The sequence below is a fragment of the Stegodyphus dumicola genome, chromosome X1 (genome assembly GCF_044657685.1).
Source record: "Stegodyphus dumicola isolate Sdum_Otavi_A_Nest chromosome X1, ASM4465768v1".
NCBI lineage: Eukaryota > Metazoa > Arthropoda > Arachnida > Araneae > Eresidae > Stegodyphus > Stegodyphus dumicola.
In genome coordinates, this window is record NC_140780.1 from 52,699,793 (window position 1) to 52,719,596 (window position 19,804).

At 29.9% G+C, this 19,804-nt stretch overlaps 1 protein-coding gene across 1 annotated transcript in view; it reads left to right on the forward strand.

The window, feature by feature from the left end:
- The first annotated feature begins 9,856 nt into the window (after positions 1–9,856).
- The window catches only part of LOC118197056 (aromatic-L-amino-acid decarboxylase-like), a 189,121-nt gene continuing 179,173 nt past the window's right edge, over positions 9,857–19,804 (forward strand). The window contains exons 1-2 of the mRNA XM_085807204.1: positions 9,857–9,904; positions 16,904–17,043. Coding sequence (XP_085663330.1) covers positions 16,904–17,043 — 140 coding nt within the window. The 5' untranslated portion in view covers positions 9,857–9,904. The remainder of the gene's footprint in view (positions 9,905–16,903; positions 17,044–19,804) is intronic.

The following is a 19,804-nucleotide window of genomic DNA, read 5'->3' on the forward strand; positions in this document are numbered from 1 at the left end:
AGTAAATCTAAGAAATTATATAAACAAATTGTTATATTGCTAATATGTATAATTGGTGTTATATCTAATGAGGAAATGAAGCAATATTATAACCAATTTTTATCCTGATTTTCATCCTTAATATACAAGTATATGAAAAAAAAAGCGGAAATGAGTGATGGCCAGATTAGTAAATTTAAATCTGCTTATAATAAAAAAGAGAAAGAAATATTACAGATTGATAAACCTAAAACTCCAAATTATGATTTAAATTAAACAAAAGCTATAATTAATAAAGGAAAAATGTTTCCAATGAGTAAAACACAGATGACTAAAATCGAAATGAAATCAAAATAACGTCTCAGATCGAAGCAAGGTGATGCATATGTACAAGTTTCAAATTATATTTCTAGCTCAGAGAGCTCACAGAGCTTCCGAAGCTAGTAAAGAATCTGAAGAAATATTAAATAATATAGAAAAAGTCAATAATATAGGATAGTTCAGAAGATAAATTTTATTACGATTTTAATATAAACATGCTTTTAAAACAGAGATATAATAGTAGAATCTTTAATAAAATTAAAAGAAAAATAATATTATTGTAACTCAAGAAGCAGACGATACATTTTTACAATTTATGGACTTAACCCTTTATGACAGAATACATAATTATTTAGGTTTTATAAAAAAGTTTGTGATTATTATAATACTCCGAACGAAATAAATATAACCTCTAAAAACAAAACGAAAAATGAATATGAAAATATGTGGAATATTTTCTTATAGCCTGTATAGCCGAAAGGCATTCAAAAATTAAATCACAATAAATGGAGGTCCTAAAAATTTGGTGTCGTTTTAAAGTTGGAAAACCTTTAAATGAATTTTATACTGAATTCTGTTTAGGGAAAGTTGAATATGACAGTATTTGTAAAATTTAGAAAATTTATAAGTCTAAAATTTAATAATACAAAATATGATTGTGAATGTGGTGAAAAATATTCTTATGACCATAAAAAGTCATTTAATTATCATATCTTATGATCTAGTGATAACAAAGAATTAATATTTCTATGAAGTCGTTTTTGTAACCTAGCCGGAAACATCTCCCTTCAAAAAATGCTTTCTGTGTTGTTGTGACTTATCTCACTTGTCTGACAGTAACATCAGAACAAGCCCACGAAATTTATCGTGGCACGTAATGCCAGACTGCTCCTGTCTTTGGCAAGAACCTTGAGCAACTTATAGTTGACAGTACAACTTTGCTCAGTTCTGAGCTCAATTTTGATAGAGAGCACCCTGGGGAGGGGACCGAGGATCTCCCACCCCTCTTCCGCTACCATCAACCACTCGAGAAGACTTTTGACTCACCGCATATTCAGGGTGCACCCAATCCTGCTCAGACACTATATATTTACAAACATACATACCTTCTCCTGGATTCGAACTTGGGCCCTTCGGTACGACAGTCAGCGCCGCTAACCACTATCTCGGTTGGGCGGTAAAAATGTTTCCTATCAAATGGAAGACACACTGAGACCAAAGACAGCAAATTAACTTCGAAAAACTTCTAGAACAATTCAATATTAAACAACATGGGGGTTATAAGAAAGATGATTTAATTAAATTATTAGCTAAATATAGAAGAAATACAGGTAAATATAAATATGTTTGAGTAGATTTATTAAATTTAGATGCAACAAATTATTTAGATAAAAATGAAAAAGAATTCATTAAGAACTAGAAAAGCGTAATAAAATTAAGAAGATATATGATTCTTTCATTTTGAAATATGATAAAGAAACAAAAGATTGTATATCTTAATCATAAAATCGAAAGATTATTTGATTTAAGTGGTTTATTCAATCCATATGGTATATATGTATAAAAGACAAAAACAATTACCCTAAAAATACCCTAAAAAATAATATAAATTATTAAATACCCTAAAAAAGAAGTAAAATAAAAAAATACTAGTTTTTTACAATTTGTGTGTGTGTGTGTATTTTTTTTTTAATTATGGCAAAGCGCACTAGGGCTATCTGCCTAAGGGGAGGGATGCCTTTCGTGGAGGACTTTCTAAGGGAAACTGGCTCGTATACACGTAACACATGGGGAAAACCACGAAAACGCCCATGCAGCCAGCCCGTTCGCGGGATTCGAACCTCGGACCGAACTACCAGCGTCTTTACCGCTCGGCCGCTGGTGGGCCCTTTTTACAATTTGAGATTTAATAAAGATACTAATCATCTTGAACCTAAAAAAAAAGAAAAAAAAAAGAACAAAAAGATATAGATATAAATTTAAGAAAAATTTTTGAACCAGATTAAAAAAAAAAAAATGAAATTTTATGAAGAATATATAAGAAAATATAACACTTATAAAACTAGTATAAATAGCATTAAAAGATTTAAAAGCTGTACAATATTACAGTAATTTAAGAGCTTTATTTGAAAAAGCTATTGGAAATATACGGTAAAGATTAGATGTTAATCTTGAATTAAATAATCCATTTCATCCTCGTATGTTGTCTACTAAAGATGCATATGAGGTTATAGATGTTTTAAACCATAAAACTGAGTATAAAAAATTGCAAATAACCGAATGCGTATTTCAGTTTACAATAGTCGAATTACTTGAAAGAGGTAAACGTTAAAAAAAAATGAATGAAAAAGATGAAATCAACGAAAGAAGTATTTGTCAGATAAAAAATAACGATAATATCTGTTTAGACACAGCTATAGTAACGGCTTTAAGGGGTGTTGAAATTCCAAAATCTTCAAAAAATTGTGATTCTGGATTTTCGTATTTTCAAATTTTCTACACTTTTGTCTTTCTAAAAATACCATTCTTTAATCTTTATGAAAATTAGAACTGTAAAAAATCTAGTTTTAATTTGTCATCGACTGCTTTGATCAATGAGGACTTTTCTCAGGAACTACTGCTCACAGGTATCTAAACTTTTTATGGTTTATTTATTAGGTTCCCTAATATTTACTGAAATCAGCTTTTTGTAATAAACTTAGAAAAACGATTTTTTAAATTTTTTGTGTGAGAAAAGTGAGAAATTTTACTATGCCTAACAAAATATTTCGTAAATTACTCTAAAATTCAAAATGTTTCATGAATAATCTAGGGCTCCAAATTTATAACATTTATTTTACAATATTTGCTCAGAACATTTCAAGACCATTAAAAATGATCTTTTTAGAAATTTTGCAGTTGGACTCTAAAATATCAAAATTTATATTTTGCAATAAATAAAATAATTATTTTGGTCAACATTTTATGATATATTCTTTTAAATTTCTATTTTTTTCATTTGTTACTGCTTTAACGCTTTTACTCTAAAGAGGCTTCTCTGTCTCTAAGTCTTTTTCTCTTTAAAGAAGGGAATATGCAAGATAAAAAATACGTAAACATAAATTATAATTTGAATTATTAGTAACCCTTTAATGTTGAATTTTAATTTGGTTATTTTCCCTCTCTATTCTAAAAATAGTAATAGTTTTTTCTGAACTACGTCACTTCGAGACTAATCCATATCATATGACTCTTACATAACGCTGGGGAGTTAAATGGAACTAAAACTCAAACAGGTAATAATAATTTTACAGTATTATTAATTATTCAATTACATACATTGAAACCGAAACTAAGTCATTCAGAATTAAGATTTCATTCCAAACACAAGGATTGGATTGGATTATTCAATTATGGCAAAGCACACGAGAGCTATCTGCCTAAAGGGAGGGATGCCTTCGTAGAGGACTTTCTAAGGACTAAACTACCAGTGTTTAGCGTTTTTACCACTCGGCCGCTGGTGGGCCTCCCAAACACAAGGCACTTGTTCTCTGTACTTCGTCCCTAGATAGACTACTACTTGCTGCTTTCCATTCTGCCGCCAAACAATATTAAAACTGTTCTGGAACAGACACGATTAGTGTGCCAAGTATTTGTGGCCACAAAAGTCAATTGAAATAAACATGAATATTTAATCTGCCTCGGCTGCCAAGTTTTACTTCATTACGGATCAACATCTCAGTATCTACGCAAGCAAAGTCTGCTTCATTACATGTATCTATGCCTAACTCTCTGTCTCTCTCTAGGTATACATAAATGTATGTAAATTTAACTAATTATTTTTATTCATGTATTTACATTTTTTGTTTTAAAAATACTTAAAATACACAGAAATAAATTTTAATTTATAAATAAAAAATATATGACACTTTTATGCCATTTTGACACATAAATGACAATATTTCTACAAATTCTTCAGTGGTATTTCTAAGTAAATACTAATAATAAAAAAATTCTTCAGTGGTATTTTTAGAAATATTCTTCAGTGGACAATATTTCTAAAAATTATTCAGTACGTCAGAACTTGATCTAGCTTCAGAGATCTAAATTCATTTACAGTGAATCATTAATGTTCCCACAGCGTTTTATGAACTGCATAAATGTGTTTATTCACTGAGAAGTTTTGTATATACATTGTATCCACAAAAGTTCTTAAGCGGGCGTTATTTTTGCAACTGTTGGTCGTAGACATAGTATACTTTCAGTTACAAAAATGTTTTAAATGATGCCGAGATTCGAATTTTCGTAACTTTAAATTAAAAAACTCATTTTATATAAAATATAAAATGAGCTTTTTACTCGTTCTTCCTGTTCCTATACTTTTATTTTGGAGAATTTTAATAACACAAAATGTTTGACTTCCATGCGACAAAAACTGATCGATATTAGTAATTTCAAAACTTTCGATATTTGACATCATTTTGAATTTGCACTGAGGGGATTGATAAATTGCATTGAGGGTTTTCTTAAAAATCGAATTCTATTAGATTTGGTGAATAAGATCTTCATCTTGAAAAATATATATTGATCAATATTTTTGTACATCGAAATGCTAGCTACGTAATCTTTTAGCATTAGACACCTTTTTCCAAACGATATTTTACTTTACGTTGCGTACAAATGCAAATATTTTGCTCTTCAATTTGCGTACATCCCCTGAATACGATTCCCGATTTTAATATCAAATGTCTTAGTAACTTTTTGTCTTACGGGAGTCAATAAAACAGTTTGTGTTTGACTTTTTATAACGAGGAAGAAATGCTCCTAAGTATAGGGACAGGAGAAAGCGTATAAGAAGTTTTAAGTTTCGTATTTTGTATAAATTAATATTTTCCTTCTTAAATCCTGATGGGATGAAGCGCTATGGAAGCTTTTGCGTCATGAGCGTTATGCAAGTTTCATATGACACGGATCAATTTTGAACTAACTCTGTTCAAAGCAATTTATTATAAGCAGTTACTATTTTACTATTTTTTGGAAAAGGGGGGGAAGCTAAATTGAAATACAGAGTTAAGAGCTTATTTAAAATTAAATTATTTATTTTATCTTACCTTTTTATTTTATCTTAAATCTTTTTTATTTTATCTTAAATCTTTTTATTTTATCTTAAATCTTTTTATTTTATCTTAACTCTTTTTATTTTATCTTAAATCTTTTTATTTTATGTTCTAACGAAAAACACGCAGAAATTTTGAATCCTAAATAAAATTAAAGAATGATGAAATCAACAGGTTCAAAATTAACGAGATTAGTGTTTTTCCTCTCGGCCAACTTCTGTTATGGGAAGCGTAAGCTGGCAGTATCAGGGTAATAAAGATTTGGGAAAGGGCACACACCGGCGGTCGTAGTTAATGAGAGTCAGGACGAGCCGCATCGACCCTCCGTAATGGTGGCGTCTGGAATTTTCCCACTTGTTGGAAGAGCCACTTAATAAACACCCACTTCATTGTCCTTTTCTTATCGCAGCGAATGCAGTATAAGGGGACAATCCTGTGAGCAGGGAAGGGTGGCGATATTTATTAAAAAGGCATTGGGATATCCCAACATAAAAAGAAAAGAGAATTTAATTGATTAATTTATGTTTCAATCTAATTGAGTTGTCCGTCGATCTATATTTTTCTGTGACATTTAATGCAGCTAGTGTTACAGGAAGTTGTATGAAAAGGAAGTTAAAGCGACTCTTTGAAAAACAGATGAGCGAAGCGTAACTTAATAGCAAAGAAAATACACGACATGAATTTTCTAAGCTATTAAAATTGTTTGTGAATTTTAGTTTAGGAATTTAGATATTATTTGAAAGAAATCATTATGCCTCATACTTAGAATGTAATCAGTCTCTCATATTTATCTAAATTAGGCCCCTTTTTCATCTTAATTTTATTGAAAACAATTAGCTGTGAAAGACATAGATAAACTAGCGAAATAATTAGTTAGGATTTTAATAACTTTTCTAACTAGCTGAAGCGAGAACTACATTATATCTAAATTCAACTGTAAGTTTGGTATTGTTAAACTGCTTCAACGCCTGAAATTTCAATTTTCAAGTTTCTAAACAAAGTGTTGTTGAGTTAGTTTGAGTTAATAAATAGAAACAGACATCATTGTCGTAATTTTTAAATATATCAGGTTATTTTTTACTAAATGACCTGTTCTTATTTGAATATTGTTTCGCATTAAATAAATGATATAGTCCATCCTAATATTCTACCAGTAAGGTAATAATACTGAGATTTTAAATCTATCTGCGTGCAATGTTTTACACATATTCCATTACAAAAGTATCTGAAAATGTAGTTTCGTTGAGGAAAGTAAATAGGTTTGCGTAATATTAGCATACTATGATTAAAATTTTATTTAATCTCTTATACTGTTTATTACTAGATGGTGGCTATAACTCGGAACTCGTCAATGTTTATTGCATTTTTCACTTACCATAAACTAAAATTTATTTGGGAAATCTTCGTATGCAAAATTTCTGCTGACTACCAGTTCAATTTAAATAAAATAATAATAATAAAAAAATAGCAATAAGAACGATGACGATTAAAAAAAAAAAAAAAAAAAAAAAGAAAACAGCGTTAAGGGGGAAAACTCAATGAAATATTGTTCTGTAGAAAACACATAAGATTAATTTTATGTGCTCTTTTCTTAAAAAATTATTACCAATGATAAATGTATTCTTAATTTTGAGAAGTTTTAAGATGTCTTTACTATACAAATGTATTGGTACCCTAAAAAGATGTGCCTATGTATCCTATGAAGAAACTAGGGATTAGAAGGGAAAATTAAAATTCACTTTACTGACACCAAAATATGATATAAAGTGATATTAATTTTTAATCCAGAAAATGTAGGAAAGATTTGTGTCCTAGACATATCAGAATATTTATACTCTGTGTCATTACATGATATCTCTGATTAGCTTTTCCTGTAAGCTTTGATGTAGCTTTTATGGCTATTCTAGCACACATGTGGTCTCAAATGTTAATAAGCAGCATTAATTTAAGAAGTAGATAAATTAAGACAGATTATTTACATAGACAAAGGGTACTAGTATTATCTATTTTAAAAGGAATGCCTTCTTGGAGCACTTTATGAGGGAAACTGACGAAAAGTACATAAAGTTTTATATAGGCCCTTAAAATAAATTTTGAAACTGAACCCAGAAAAAAATTACCAATATTAGTGTTATCTAATATTTTTCATCAATGTTTAAGGGATAGACCACTTGCTGTTTTTCTTTTTTGAGCAATAGAAGTCAAAGCATTTCTTAACCCATTGTAATTACCAGTTAAATTTCATCTGTTCTGTGATTTTCTTGTAAAACCTCTATCATGCAAAACTTCATACTGATTTTTAAAAAGTTGAAAGGAAAAGCAGAACATTTTGTTCAATCAAATACACAGATTTATACAATAAAATTGAGTTTTGAGTTGTAAAGAAAAGAGCTTATACCCAGTCATTTTAGTCTCTTCAGCGAATAATCCCTTGAGATTTAAAATGAAACAAAATGTTCGAAGTAATGATTATTTAAACAAACTTTGACTACAAGTAAAGGTTCCCAATGTAGCTCATAAGATAAACAAACTGAATTACAAACAAATTGATTTACAAACTGAAATTAATTATGTTTATGTACATCATAATCTTAAGGTCTCCTTAATGTAATCACAACCTTAAATGTTTAATGTGCTTATTCTTACGTCCAAATAATAATTTTTAAACTCGTGCGTTGAGGAGATCTCCAGGAGGTTATTGATTCTAATGGATTGTGTGCATCTATCTGTGACAAGACATTCATGTTTTTTCAAAACAAAAATTTAAAGAAATGTGTACTTTTCCCTAATATTCAGGATTCTAATGATTCTAATAAAAGATTGAGAAATATAGGTATGAATTCATGTTAAATTTTTTTAAAGTTTAATTCATTGGATGTTATTTTTATTACATTCATTCATTAGTTTTTTTTCATTAAAATTCCTCTATTATAAAGTTTCACTCTGTTCTTCTGTTCTCACACTTAAGAACTGCCTGTTCTTAAGTCCTACCCTATTTTAAAATATCCCCACAAATTTCCTTGATTTAATATCTGGTTATTAAATTTCGCAGCTAATAAATTAAGAGCTACAAGAGACATATTTAAAATTTGAAATTTAACAATATAAATATAAAATTATAAGTTTAACATTGTAATTATTAAATTTCAGGTTGGTGTTGGTATTAGATATTTTATTTCATCATTATTACGCAACATCTCATCCTATGATGCGATCCATGGAAATGCACTGAGCTGTTTTCTGCCGAAATGAAGGAAAACTTAAAATTGAATTTACTAATCTTTTATAGAATTAATTAATTTTTTAAAGCAATTTTTCTTATTAAACATTGCGACAGTTAATCTGTAAATAATTGTGAAGGAACAATTAAAATTTAGCTGTTTTCTGCCGAAATGAAGGAAAACTTAAAATTGAATTTACTAATCTTTTATAGAATTAATTAATTTTTTAAAGCAATTTTTCTTATTAAACATTGCGACAGTTAATCTGTAAATAATTGTGAAGGAACAATTAAAATTTAGCAGCGTGATATAAAATTGATGAATAGCGATTATGGAAAAAAAGTAAGGAAGCCATGTTGCGAAATGACTCATATTTTCGAGTTATCTCTGTTGTTTGTTATCAAAATTTAGCAGCGTGATATAAAATTGATGAATAGCGATTATTGAAAAAAAGTAAGGAAGCCATGTTGCGAAATGACTCGTATTTCCGAGTTATCTTTGCATCATCTATCCATTGTTTCTAAGGTGTACCTATTTCTAATTAATTTTAACCTTTTCAGTGTTATGGATGTAAACTTCCGTATAGAAGCGTGGCTTTCTTATTCATTACACATGCAAATGTATGTCAGCTTTTAATGTATCTGATTTCGGGTTGGTTGTATATTGGAAGAAAAGGAATCAAGGTACAAAATGAGAGAGTCGAATTTTAATTCTAATAGAGAAAATTCCATTTATTCGTGACCTTTTGGGGAACTTTAAAATTTCAGGGCTAAATCTGTAACTCTCGGAGGGCATAATAATCTCGGAGGGAGAAGTGGATTCACTAGCTATGTAAAAACTTTCAGAATAGTTATGTGTTCAATTTGAATATGCAAATTCTGATTACAGATTTGTAAAGGTCCTTTCTTAATTAAAATCTCGGGAAATTTTAAATGCTTTATCACAGCTTAAAGACGCATAATCCGTGAGTAAAAGGTCAAAATGCACTACACCTCAAAAATTCTCAATTCATTTAAACGCCTTTACAAATCGTCCAGCAGTCTCGATTACATCGCCAAAAGTGGAAGCCCTGCAAAATAGACAATGATTAAAGATTGCATGGCTCTGGATTCCGCTCACGTGCATAAACGTCTCTCTCGCGCCTCTCCAGCTTCCTACGCGACCAATCAGCTTCGACGTTGTCGTCAGCATCTGAGGGCAATAAAAAGATTGGGGGGCACTCACTCCTATTTGAGCACCCCCGTCATACTCAAACCGCCAAGTCACATCAAGGAACTCGCCTTTACGGTAAGTCACTCATATTTTCATCTCTATAATGGATTCTAACTACCCGATGAAGTTGGGAAAAGTTTCCATCCAAATCAAAAACTTTTAAACTAGATTTTTGGCTGCATTAAAAATGTAATATAAACTTCCATAAAAGCTATAAGACCTATTTGCGGTATTGAGGGCTATAAAAAAACCTCAATTTGATTTTCTGTTTAGTAATACTGTTCTTCAACTTACATCAAAAATTATATACCTCCTATATGCAGAATTTGGAATTCATTGGTCTGATACTTACAAAATATATTTCGTTAATAAGCAAAAATGTTAACTACATTAAAAATATTACCAAAACTCTGAGAATTAACATTCATATTTTTTTTATGATTCCTTGTTCTTTAAAATAAAAAAAAGTTAAAGTAATTGATTCTAAATTATCTTGAATTAATATCTTGATTATAAATACCGCTCTCAACCATTTAAAAACTACTTAAATTATACAGCCTAGTTTTCAATTCTTTCCCCCATCACTTCCGAGAATAACTTTTACAAAGCTCTCGGATTTCCAGGTTTAGTTATTCTATGTACTTGTTTAAAATAATCAGTCTAGTTAGTCTTTGATTCTAAGTTATCTCGAATTAATATCTTGATTATGAATACCGCGCTCAACCATATTAAAATTACCTAAATTATACAGCCTAATTTTAAATCCTTTCCCACATCATTTCCGAGAATAACTTTTACAAAGCTCTCGGATTTCCAGGTTTAGTTATTTTATGCACTTGTTTAAAATAATCATTCTTGTTAGTCTTTAGGGTTTCTCAAAATTCAAAACTCAGTTTTCATTTATTTTATATTACTTCTGAATACTGTATTTCAAAAGCGTTAAAATTGCGGACCTAGCCTTATCAATAATATTTCAACAGAATGAAAACAATAAATGCTAGGCATTTAGAGAAAATAATTTTTAGTGATTTTTCTACGTAACTTCATACATATATAGTAAAATTTAATAATGAATTCAAACAAAACAATGCATTTAATGAATTAGTTCTAATTCCCCTTTTCAATGCTTTTAAATTAATTCTAAGTCCTTAAGCACTGCTATTATAATTTCATATTTTTTCATTATCTAAATAAATTCTAATGTATACATCAGCAGTTAATTTCAGATATTATTTATAAACTGAATACTGTGGATCAGAAGTACAAGAACCTTTATTTACTATTACAGTTTTGCGCTGTAAGTAAAACTAAAATAGCCGTACACTTAACTTATCAGGTAAACTCATACAACTCAGTAGAACTAACTTACGCCAGGTAATTCAAATTGTTACCGGACATGCTTATCTGGCCAAGCATCTTCACAAATGTGGTCTTGTCGAATCCCCTCTCTGCCCAGCTTGTGGAGAAGAAGAGGAAACACATTTTCACTTCCTGGGACGATGTCTGGTGTTTTCTGTCCTTAGAAACAAATTCCTTGGGTTTCCCTATATTACCTTTGATCAAGCCCATCTATACAAAGGGCTCTCTGGGATAATAGGATTTCTGATGTATACTAAATACCTACAGGTAAGGTAAATATTTGAAACCACCAGAAACAAGCATTGAGACGCCCTGTGAGTTTTTTTTTTTTTTTTCTTGTAAAAGAAACTATGCAGGGATTTCGCTCTCATAGCTGTGTTTTGGAATATAATGGAATATCTGGGCCAGGTGATGTATAAAAAAATGTAAAGTACCTCTGCCCTCCTTAATTAATTAATTAATTTTTATTTATTTATTTATTTTTATTTATTAATTTTTTTAATATTTATTTTAGACTCACCCTCGCACCCTTGTTTGGTCAAGAGTTTGCTTTTGGTGGTTTGGGAGGGATTGAATCGGCTCTTCATCCAACTGGGAAGTTTTAACGATTTAACCGACACACTGAATTTAGAGAATCTTTTGCTGATACTATATATTTGGTGTCAATTTGGGATCTTATCTATTTATTTATTATTTACCTTTCACGGGAGTTACCATTTAAAACCTTTGACTTAAATGATCAAATGGCGGAAGAGCAATGGGCAACATTGCCTGAGCTCTTTTCCTTCTTTTCATCAGAAGGAAGCGCCACTAATGTTATGTTATGTTAAAACTAAAATAGCAAGTGCTCCGAGGTTTAGAAATTAAAACCTAACTCATTAACATTTTGCCAAAAAACAAAAATAATTCGGTTTGTATGAAATCTGATTAATTTATAATGTCCTCAGAATTGAGTAACTGCATGGAACTTTAAATATTAGGGCGTTTTGAAAACTTTCAAAACATGCGTAATTTAAGGATGTTCGCCCCATTTCTAACAAATAGATGTTAAAAGGAAAGAATTTAGACTATGTTACATAAAATAAATAACGGCGAAAAATATTGTTGTCCTCATGTTCAATCAAAGTTGGAGGGAAACTACCGGTTGCGAAGACTTAAACATACAGGCTCTACATTTAAGAGGAATAAACTACGAGAAAGAGCAAACATAAATATGCTCTCTATAAAAAAGAATTTGAATCATCAGATTTAAATGTCATAAAATAAAAGTTTAAAAAAACTTAACAAATGGATTGCTCAGAATGTAAATCAATCTTTTTACTATCTATGCTAAGTCTAAAAGTGTTTAGTATATTAATACTATGTTTTTAGGAAACTTTTAAAAATTTACGTTTCAGCAGTTTCACAGAAGCTCATTTTTTACCAACTGTACTTGTAAAGATGATAACGCCAAGGTAAATGTTGCTACTAGATGTACAAATTGCTGATTGAGTTAGATTCCCATGGGTTTCTTTAAGTGTCGCAGTATAATCTTTACTTCAGTAAATTTTGATATAAATCAGGTTATGCATCTATTTTGAGAGAGTTATCAGCCTACAGAATTTAGTTTAACAAAACACATTTAAAACTGCAACTAAATTAGTTAGACTAAAATAGAATATCAGTCACACGTAAGCATGTTTATTAAGATAATAAGGTTTCCAAAATACTATATTTGAGTATACATTGGGTACATATGAGCATTTTTTTTTTTTTTTTTTTTTTTTTAAAGTGTCTATGTTTTCGTCATTGTATATACAATGCAGAACAGAAAAACCTGACAGTTTTTTTGTGATAAATTAATGCAATAAATTTAAGGAACATATTTGTTTCATATTATAGATTGCAGTTTAATGTATCCAATTACTGAAAAAAGTTAATATAAGAATTACGCTAAAATTATGTTTTGAAAATGACTTTTTGCAAGTCTAGTCTTCCTCACTCGTGAGAGTAGATCAGCAAAACTTCGCGCAAATTCATGAGCGGTTACTGAATTCACAATGGGTTGTGATATGGTGTGGGGTGATGCACCTCTATTTCTTTGAGCAAGATGATGAGGCAATTACAGGGAATACAGAATAATGCCCTGCGGTGCTCCAGAAATTCGTAGAAGGCCCATAAATTAAATGTGAGAAGGCAATTACCTACACAGCTAGAAATCCGATAGAAATACTGGGGAGGATGTTCCCAGAATATTTTTTAATTTTCAGACGGGGTGATTCTGTGTGGCCACCCTTGTCACTTGATCTTCCGGACTGTGACTCCTTCATATGAAGTTACTTAAAAATCGAGTGTGTACATCGGATATGTTCCTTACCTGAACTAACTGAACTAAAGGCCGTCTTCTAATGTGAGGCAGCCACTATACCGACAGTACTATTTCGAAACGTTGTGCGAAGCTTCGCTAATAAATAATTAGCAGTATGTGGACTGAGGAGAACGATATTTGAAAGATATTCATTTTCAAAACCTAATATTAGCGTAAATTTTATTTTTAATTTTTCTCCAATAATGGTGTACTTTAACCTGTAAAGGTATAAAATTAATAAAAATATTTCCTTTAATTTTATTGCGTTATTTAATTTTAAAAACTATAAGGTTTTCGTGTTCCATCCTGTAGTTATAGCACATTAAAGAAAATTCTTATTTTACTTTTGATATTTCATCGATCTCCTGAAACCAGTGGACTACTCTACTGACTATTAAAAAATCTGAGACTTCTAAATTAAGAAACCCTTTTGATTTGTTTAAACTCCTGCTCTTCAATACGTCTCATATTTCCTTGTTATCCGGCTTATATTTCTTTCTTAATTAAAGCCTATAATGGATTGAAAATTCAGCTTAAGCGAGAATTATATGATATCAGATTTTGATCTTGGATTTCGCAGCTGACAAGAGAATTACAAGAATAATTATGTCGGATGAAATTCCTCAATTACTATACGAAGACCACGCATTTCTAGGTACTTTAATTTTCTGTTTTAAAAAAATAAGCATGAAAGTACGAGAACAATTATTTTGTTACAATATTTTTTTTAGATATTTGTAAAAGAAGACTTCTGAATTATAAAAGATTTAGTTGTCTTGTATATATTACGGTGAAACACTGAAATCTGGAGAATGTCGACTTTCACCAGTGAATGTCAACATTCATATAGTCGCTTGGTATATGTCCGAAATATTTTCAGAATACTCTTATTTCTGACTTACACCGGTAAATGTCGACATTCACCATGTACTAATGGTGAATGTTGAACATATAAGAATATTATATTTTCTTCTCTGTAATTCAGTCGCGGAAAAACGCACTTGAGACTTAAAATAAGAACTTAAGAACATAAGAACTTAAAATACACAGTAGATTCAAAATGAGAAAGGAAAATGATAGAAGTTAAAAACTTACTAAATTATGAGATTCAAATCTTATTTACTGCAACAACTTAAACTATTATGACACTTTGAATTGCACAAGAGGGCCTTGCTTTTTTCAACTGAATTTATTTGTGGAACACTTCCTTTTGCAATGAAAGCGTGTACATATACTCCTATCTTTTCGACCTACACCAGAGCATATCTGTGATTGTCGACATACACCGGTGAGGGTCCAAATGTACAAGAATGTAATGCAATATTCGATCTTTCACCGACGTATTTGGTGAATGTTTGACATTCTCCGGTGAAAGTTGACATTTTCCAAACTCGGCCTTTCACGGTAATATATACACAAAATGCATTTTTATAGTCCATATTATATTATGCAAAGTAGATGCCTACTATTATTTCTACAGTCATGTTTTTCTTTAAGTAAAAATAATCTAGACAAATATAGACAAAATATTATATTAATGAGTTTTTGTTTTTCTTTGTATATATGTGGCATTACCTTTTATAGGTTAAATATTATTAACTAGAAATATTTATCACAATGTCGATTTGACCTATTTTATCCTCAAGACAAACCAATAAACAAGCGCTTTCCTTAATCACTTTAATGGGTTTTATATAAGTTGTTCGTAGTTGTTGATTACCATTAATTGACAAAAATATTTCATTCGTATTAGAGTAAGGTCTGCATGGAAAAATAAAGGTATCCAATTAATAAAGAGGAACATAATTTACCATGTGGCAAAGTAAGTAATCCTTCGTAAGGAAAACTAGCTACTATTCATACTTCTAATAAGAAAACCACGAAAGTTAGAGTTAATTTTCTAAGCAATGTTTTTAAATTTTTAATTTTATTGCTTATTATCACAAAAAGTATCTCTCTAAACTCGATTTCATTTCAGAATTTAAAACATCGTTTTTTTATCAGTTATAAATTTTACCTACTAAATTGTTTTGGGTGTAATTTCCTAATCACTAATTATACAAATCACTAAGTATAAAAATCACTAATTAATAATCAACATATATATGCTGGATTATCATTTGTGATTTAAATAAATTAAAAAATCAATACTTTTCAACATTAAACTTATAAAATCAAGCAACCTGCCGTACGAGATGTGGGAATGTCAAAAGGCATTAGTCTGGAAACAAGATACCTGGATTTATTCTCGTCTAATGAAATTTTAACAGGAGTTCACTTATCATCTAGGATAGCATGGGTCCCGATACGAGTTTCTGAGACCACATTTACTTTCTTTCCAAAAACATCAGCTAGCTTTTTATGCGTTTAAGCACTTACCATCCACAAAAAAGCTGTTCAAAGCGCCCAGTTACAATTATACTCTCATTTGCATTAGGTTCCATGCCTCTGTTTTATGTTTGCATAACCATCAGGTCTGAGTGAATATTTGTGAAGTGAACGAACGTTTAGCTGAACATTAATTATAAGTAGGCCATAAAAGTCACATTTTTTACTAAATTCTTAATTTCAGAGAGAATGGTTCTAAAATAATTTTTTTTGCTTAAAAAATCTTATATTAATATCTATTCTCCATAACAAATTCATGACAGAGGAGACATATATTACTGGAGTTTTTTATGACTTCAGAACCCTTTCTTTAATTTCTTAGGGCATCAAAATATATTCTGCTTAAATTTGAAGCCATCGCCTCTAGGATTTTGATCGGAAACGTTATTATTGACTGCTTATTTGATAGACGTTTCTTCTTACTAATAATAAATGAAGTATCAGGTACCACCCCTACATTTTTACGTAATCATTTTTATTGAACTCTGTATAGAAACAGTGGTGTATTGAGGCGTATAAATCCTTAATCTATAGGTGGGAAATGATACATATAAATGGAATGTCTGAATTGAAATTCCAGAATATTCAAGCATCATTGAAACAGATTAAAGCATGTTATAATTTGTCCTCTAACAAATGGAATTCTGTTTCATTGTTAAAATGATATGCTATTATTGACCTGAGAAAATAATGCTGCTGTTCATTTAAGACCAAAAATTATCAATGAGGTAGTAATATAACATTTGCTTTAAAAATATTATTTGTACTCAAATTCATTCATCAGGTACTTGAGATGTGACTTCTTAATCAACACTAGTTTTTTTATTACTTTAAAATAATTATTTATATTTATTTTAGCGGTTATAAATCACATCGATCAGAAATCCACGATTTAAAAAATTCGTTTAAGAAACACATCTTGAATGGACAGGATCGCAAATGACACATAACTTTTGAAGACCTATCGCATTCTTCCCTAGATGCTGAATTCCCGTTTCGGCGCTTCTCCTTTGAGTGGCCGGAGACGTGAAGTGGCCGTAGCTGATTCTGGAGGATCTAGACCGGAAATACAGCAGAAGACCATGTGTGGACAAGTTCGAAAGCTTCTGGATTTTATCAGGTACATTTCCTTTTAAAAGCTCTACTGGTAACTAATATACTTAAGTTATTACTCTTCTTCTACACCCGAATTTTACGTAACACTTATAAATTGTCATTCGATTTAGTATTATGCTAATTTTTCCTAGCTGAAGCTAAGTCAATAGTTTCCTTTGATAAGGAACAGCAATGAGTTTAAATATATGTCACAGTAAATCTCATATACTTAAAAGTAGATTATGCAGTAGTTCGAACCTAAACTTCTTCAAAACAATGTAATCTAGTAAGAGAAACCTAGAAATTTAGCATTGATTGAATTCGTTAGTTTAAATTTCAGTACTTGACTACTAGAAATTAAACCATGTTTTGAATTTTTTTTATGTCCATGTGTTTCTATAACACATTTTTAATTTAATTAATCGCTTCAATTCTTTAAAATCGAATTGGGCCTCATTTGTCAAAGACAGATTTTTCAGGAGTTCGGAAAAATATTTTCCGATAATGCGATGTTTCTTTGTACATAATCAACAATCTCAAAATAAATGGAAATATCCTTTACGTAGTTAATTCCTATAACATCCATTTTTAGTGTACATAAGCTTATATTTTCAAGTTTAAAAATGAATTTATTCTAACGGTATGCTAATCAGAACTTTAAAAAATAATTTGAATAAAAGTTTTGTTACAAGTTTTTTATATTTAAATTATATTTTTACTCACTGTCCAAGACGATTCAGCAGTAAAGTTACAAAAGAATATTTGAATTAACTAAGAGAAGCATTTACATACTCTATTCTTTTAAATTTCCTTATTTTTAAATTTTGAACAAATATTCATATAGAAATCATTAGCTTTAAATTAAAAGGTTAAATAATAGATTGTGACAAATGCCATTGAGAGTCTGTATTATGCCGAAGAAGAAGAGTTGCTGCCTCCGTTGAGTACTTTAACTGACGCGCGTTTTGATTACTTTAAGGTAAATCACCCAAAATCAGGTTGTTTTGAAAGGAATTGAATCTCAGAAGAGGATTAGTTATATGTAATTTATTCTTAAACCGATATTCATTGCAATGTTAGGCAGCTTTTTGAGCTACTAAAGATTCACGCAACCTAAATTGAAAGTCACGGTTATACACAGAAGCAGATTATTATAGTCTTAGGATACGAATAAAATTCGGCATGATTATTGTATTTTATTGTGCTAAATTATTGAAATGTAAATAATAAGGGGATACTAGCTGTAGATTATACTAATTTACCAACCTGTTGAAATAAATTTCCATTTTCATACGTATCTACATGAAAGCATATTTTTTTATCAAATAAGTCTCTCGTATACTACTTTCTCGTAGTCATTAATACACTATTATGTATTTCTCTTACTACAGGAAAAAGCACTGCAATGAATTTATGGTTTTGTGCTGAGATAAAATCGGAATATACATTGAGCTTATTTTGGTCAGGTATCCGGTGAATATTGGAAGTATGCATCATAAATTTCTAACAACTGATGTTTCTGTGTAATTCTTTAAACATGCACTAGCGTATAAATAATGTGCGGGCAAAGCTTTCTGTTGGAAATTAGAAAGTAATGAATTTAATGAATAAATTAGTTAAGTGAATTTTCTTTCTCTATTTACTTACCATTACTCTCTATTTACTATCCACTAATAAATGAAAATCTTTGAGCAGCTGCCATATTTTCACGTTTTATTAAGTAAAGGAGAATCAGCTTAACTGAAACATGAATTTCTTCAATTCTTATTAATAAAGAGACCTTATATGCTTCTTAAACTTAGTTCCTTCCTATTAGTATGTCAGAAAATTCAAATGCACTTCTGTGACAAATGTAGAATAAATAAGTACCTTTTTTAGACGAATTGAAAGCATATAGAAGCTATATTTTCATCGCTGTTATATCCAAAAACATACTGTGAAGAAAATTAAAGGCCATATTTTTCTTGGTTGAATATTAAAAACTTATTTTCTTGAAGTGATTTATATATCCTGTTATTTTAAGCTACAGATATTTATTCCACATAAGAAAATATACGGAAGTTTTATTTTCTTAGTAACTTAAGATAATTCCGCCATAAAGTGTAACCGTATTCCCAAGGTAAGTACTATAAATTCCATGTACATGCAATTTTTGTATAAATGTAAATTTTAGTAGGCATTTGGAGAAGTATTTGTTGCATAAGATGGGGACAGTAAGGTAAATTTTATCTAATTGTTTGCTCTCCCAAAGTCTATAAGAACTCTCATTGAAGTAAGTTACTAATTTTACTAATTACCAGACTTACTAAATGTAATAACTGCGACATTTTTTTAATCATGTAAATAAACTTCTTTGTTCAAGCACATATAAAGCTGTATTTCTTTCTGAAATACAATTTAAAAAAATGACTGAAAATTGCTAAAATCTGTGAGAATCATTTGTTTAAACAGAGTTACAGAAGAGTTTTATTACTTTTGATAAATGATGTGAAAAACCATGAAGGAATTCCAACATTTCTTCCCATATTTACTTACAGAAAAAATTAGATTAATGATCGTTTCACAGTCTTTGAAAATTATTTTAAAGCATTTAATATCGAAATTAAAGCATTTTCACTAAGAGGTTCCAATGTGGAAAACCATCAGAGAAAAACTATATATTGCCTGGATATTTACAGTGTTGTTTAATATATTTTTTTGATAACCTGCTTGAAATCAAACTTAAATTTGAACAGACATCTGCAATAACTGAGGCAAACAAATACAGCTTTAAACGCTTACGTCAT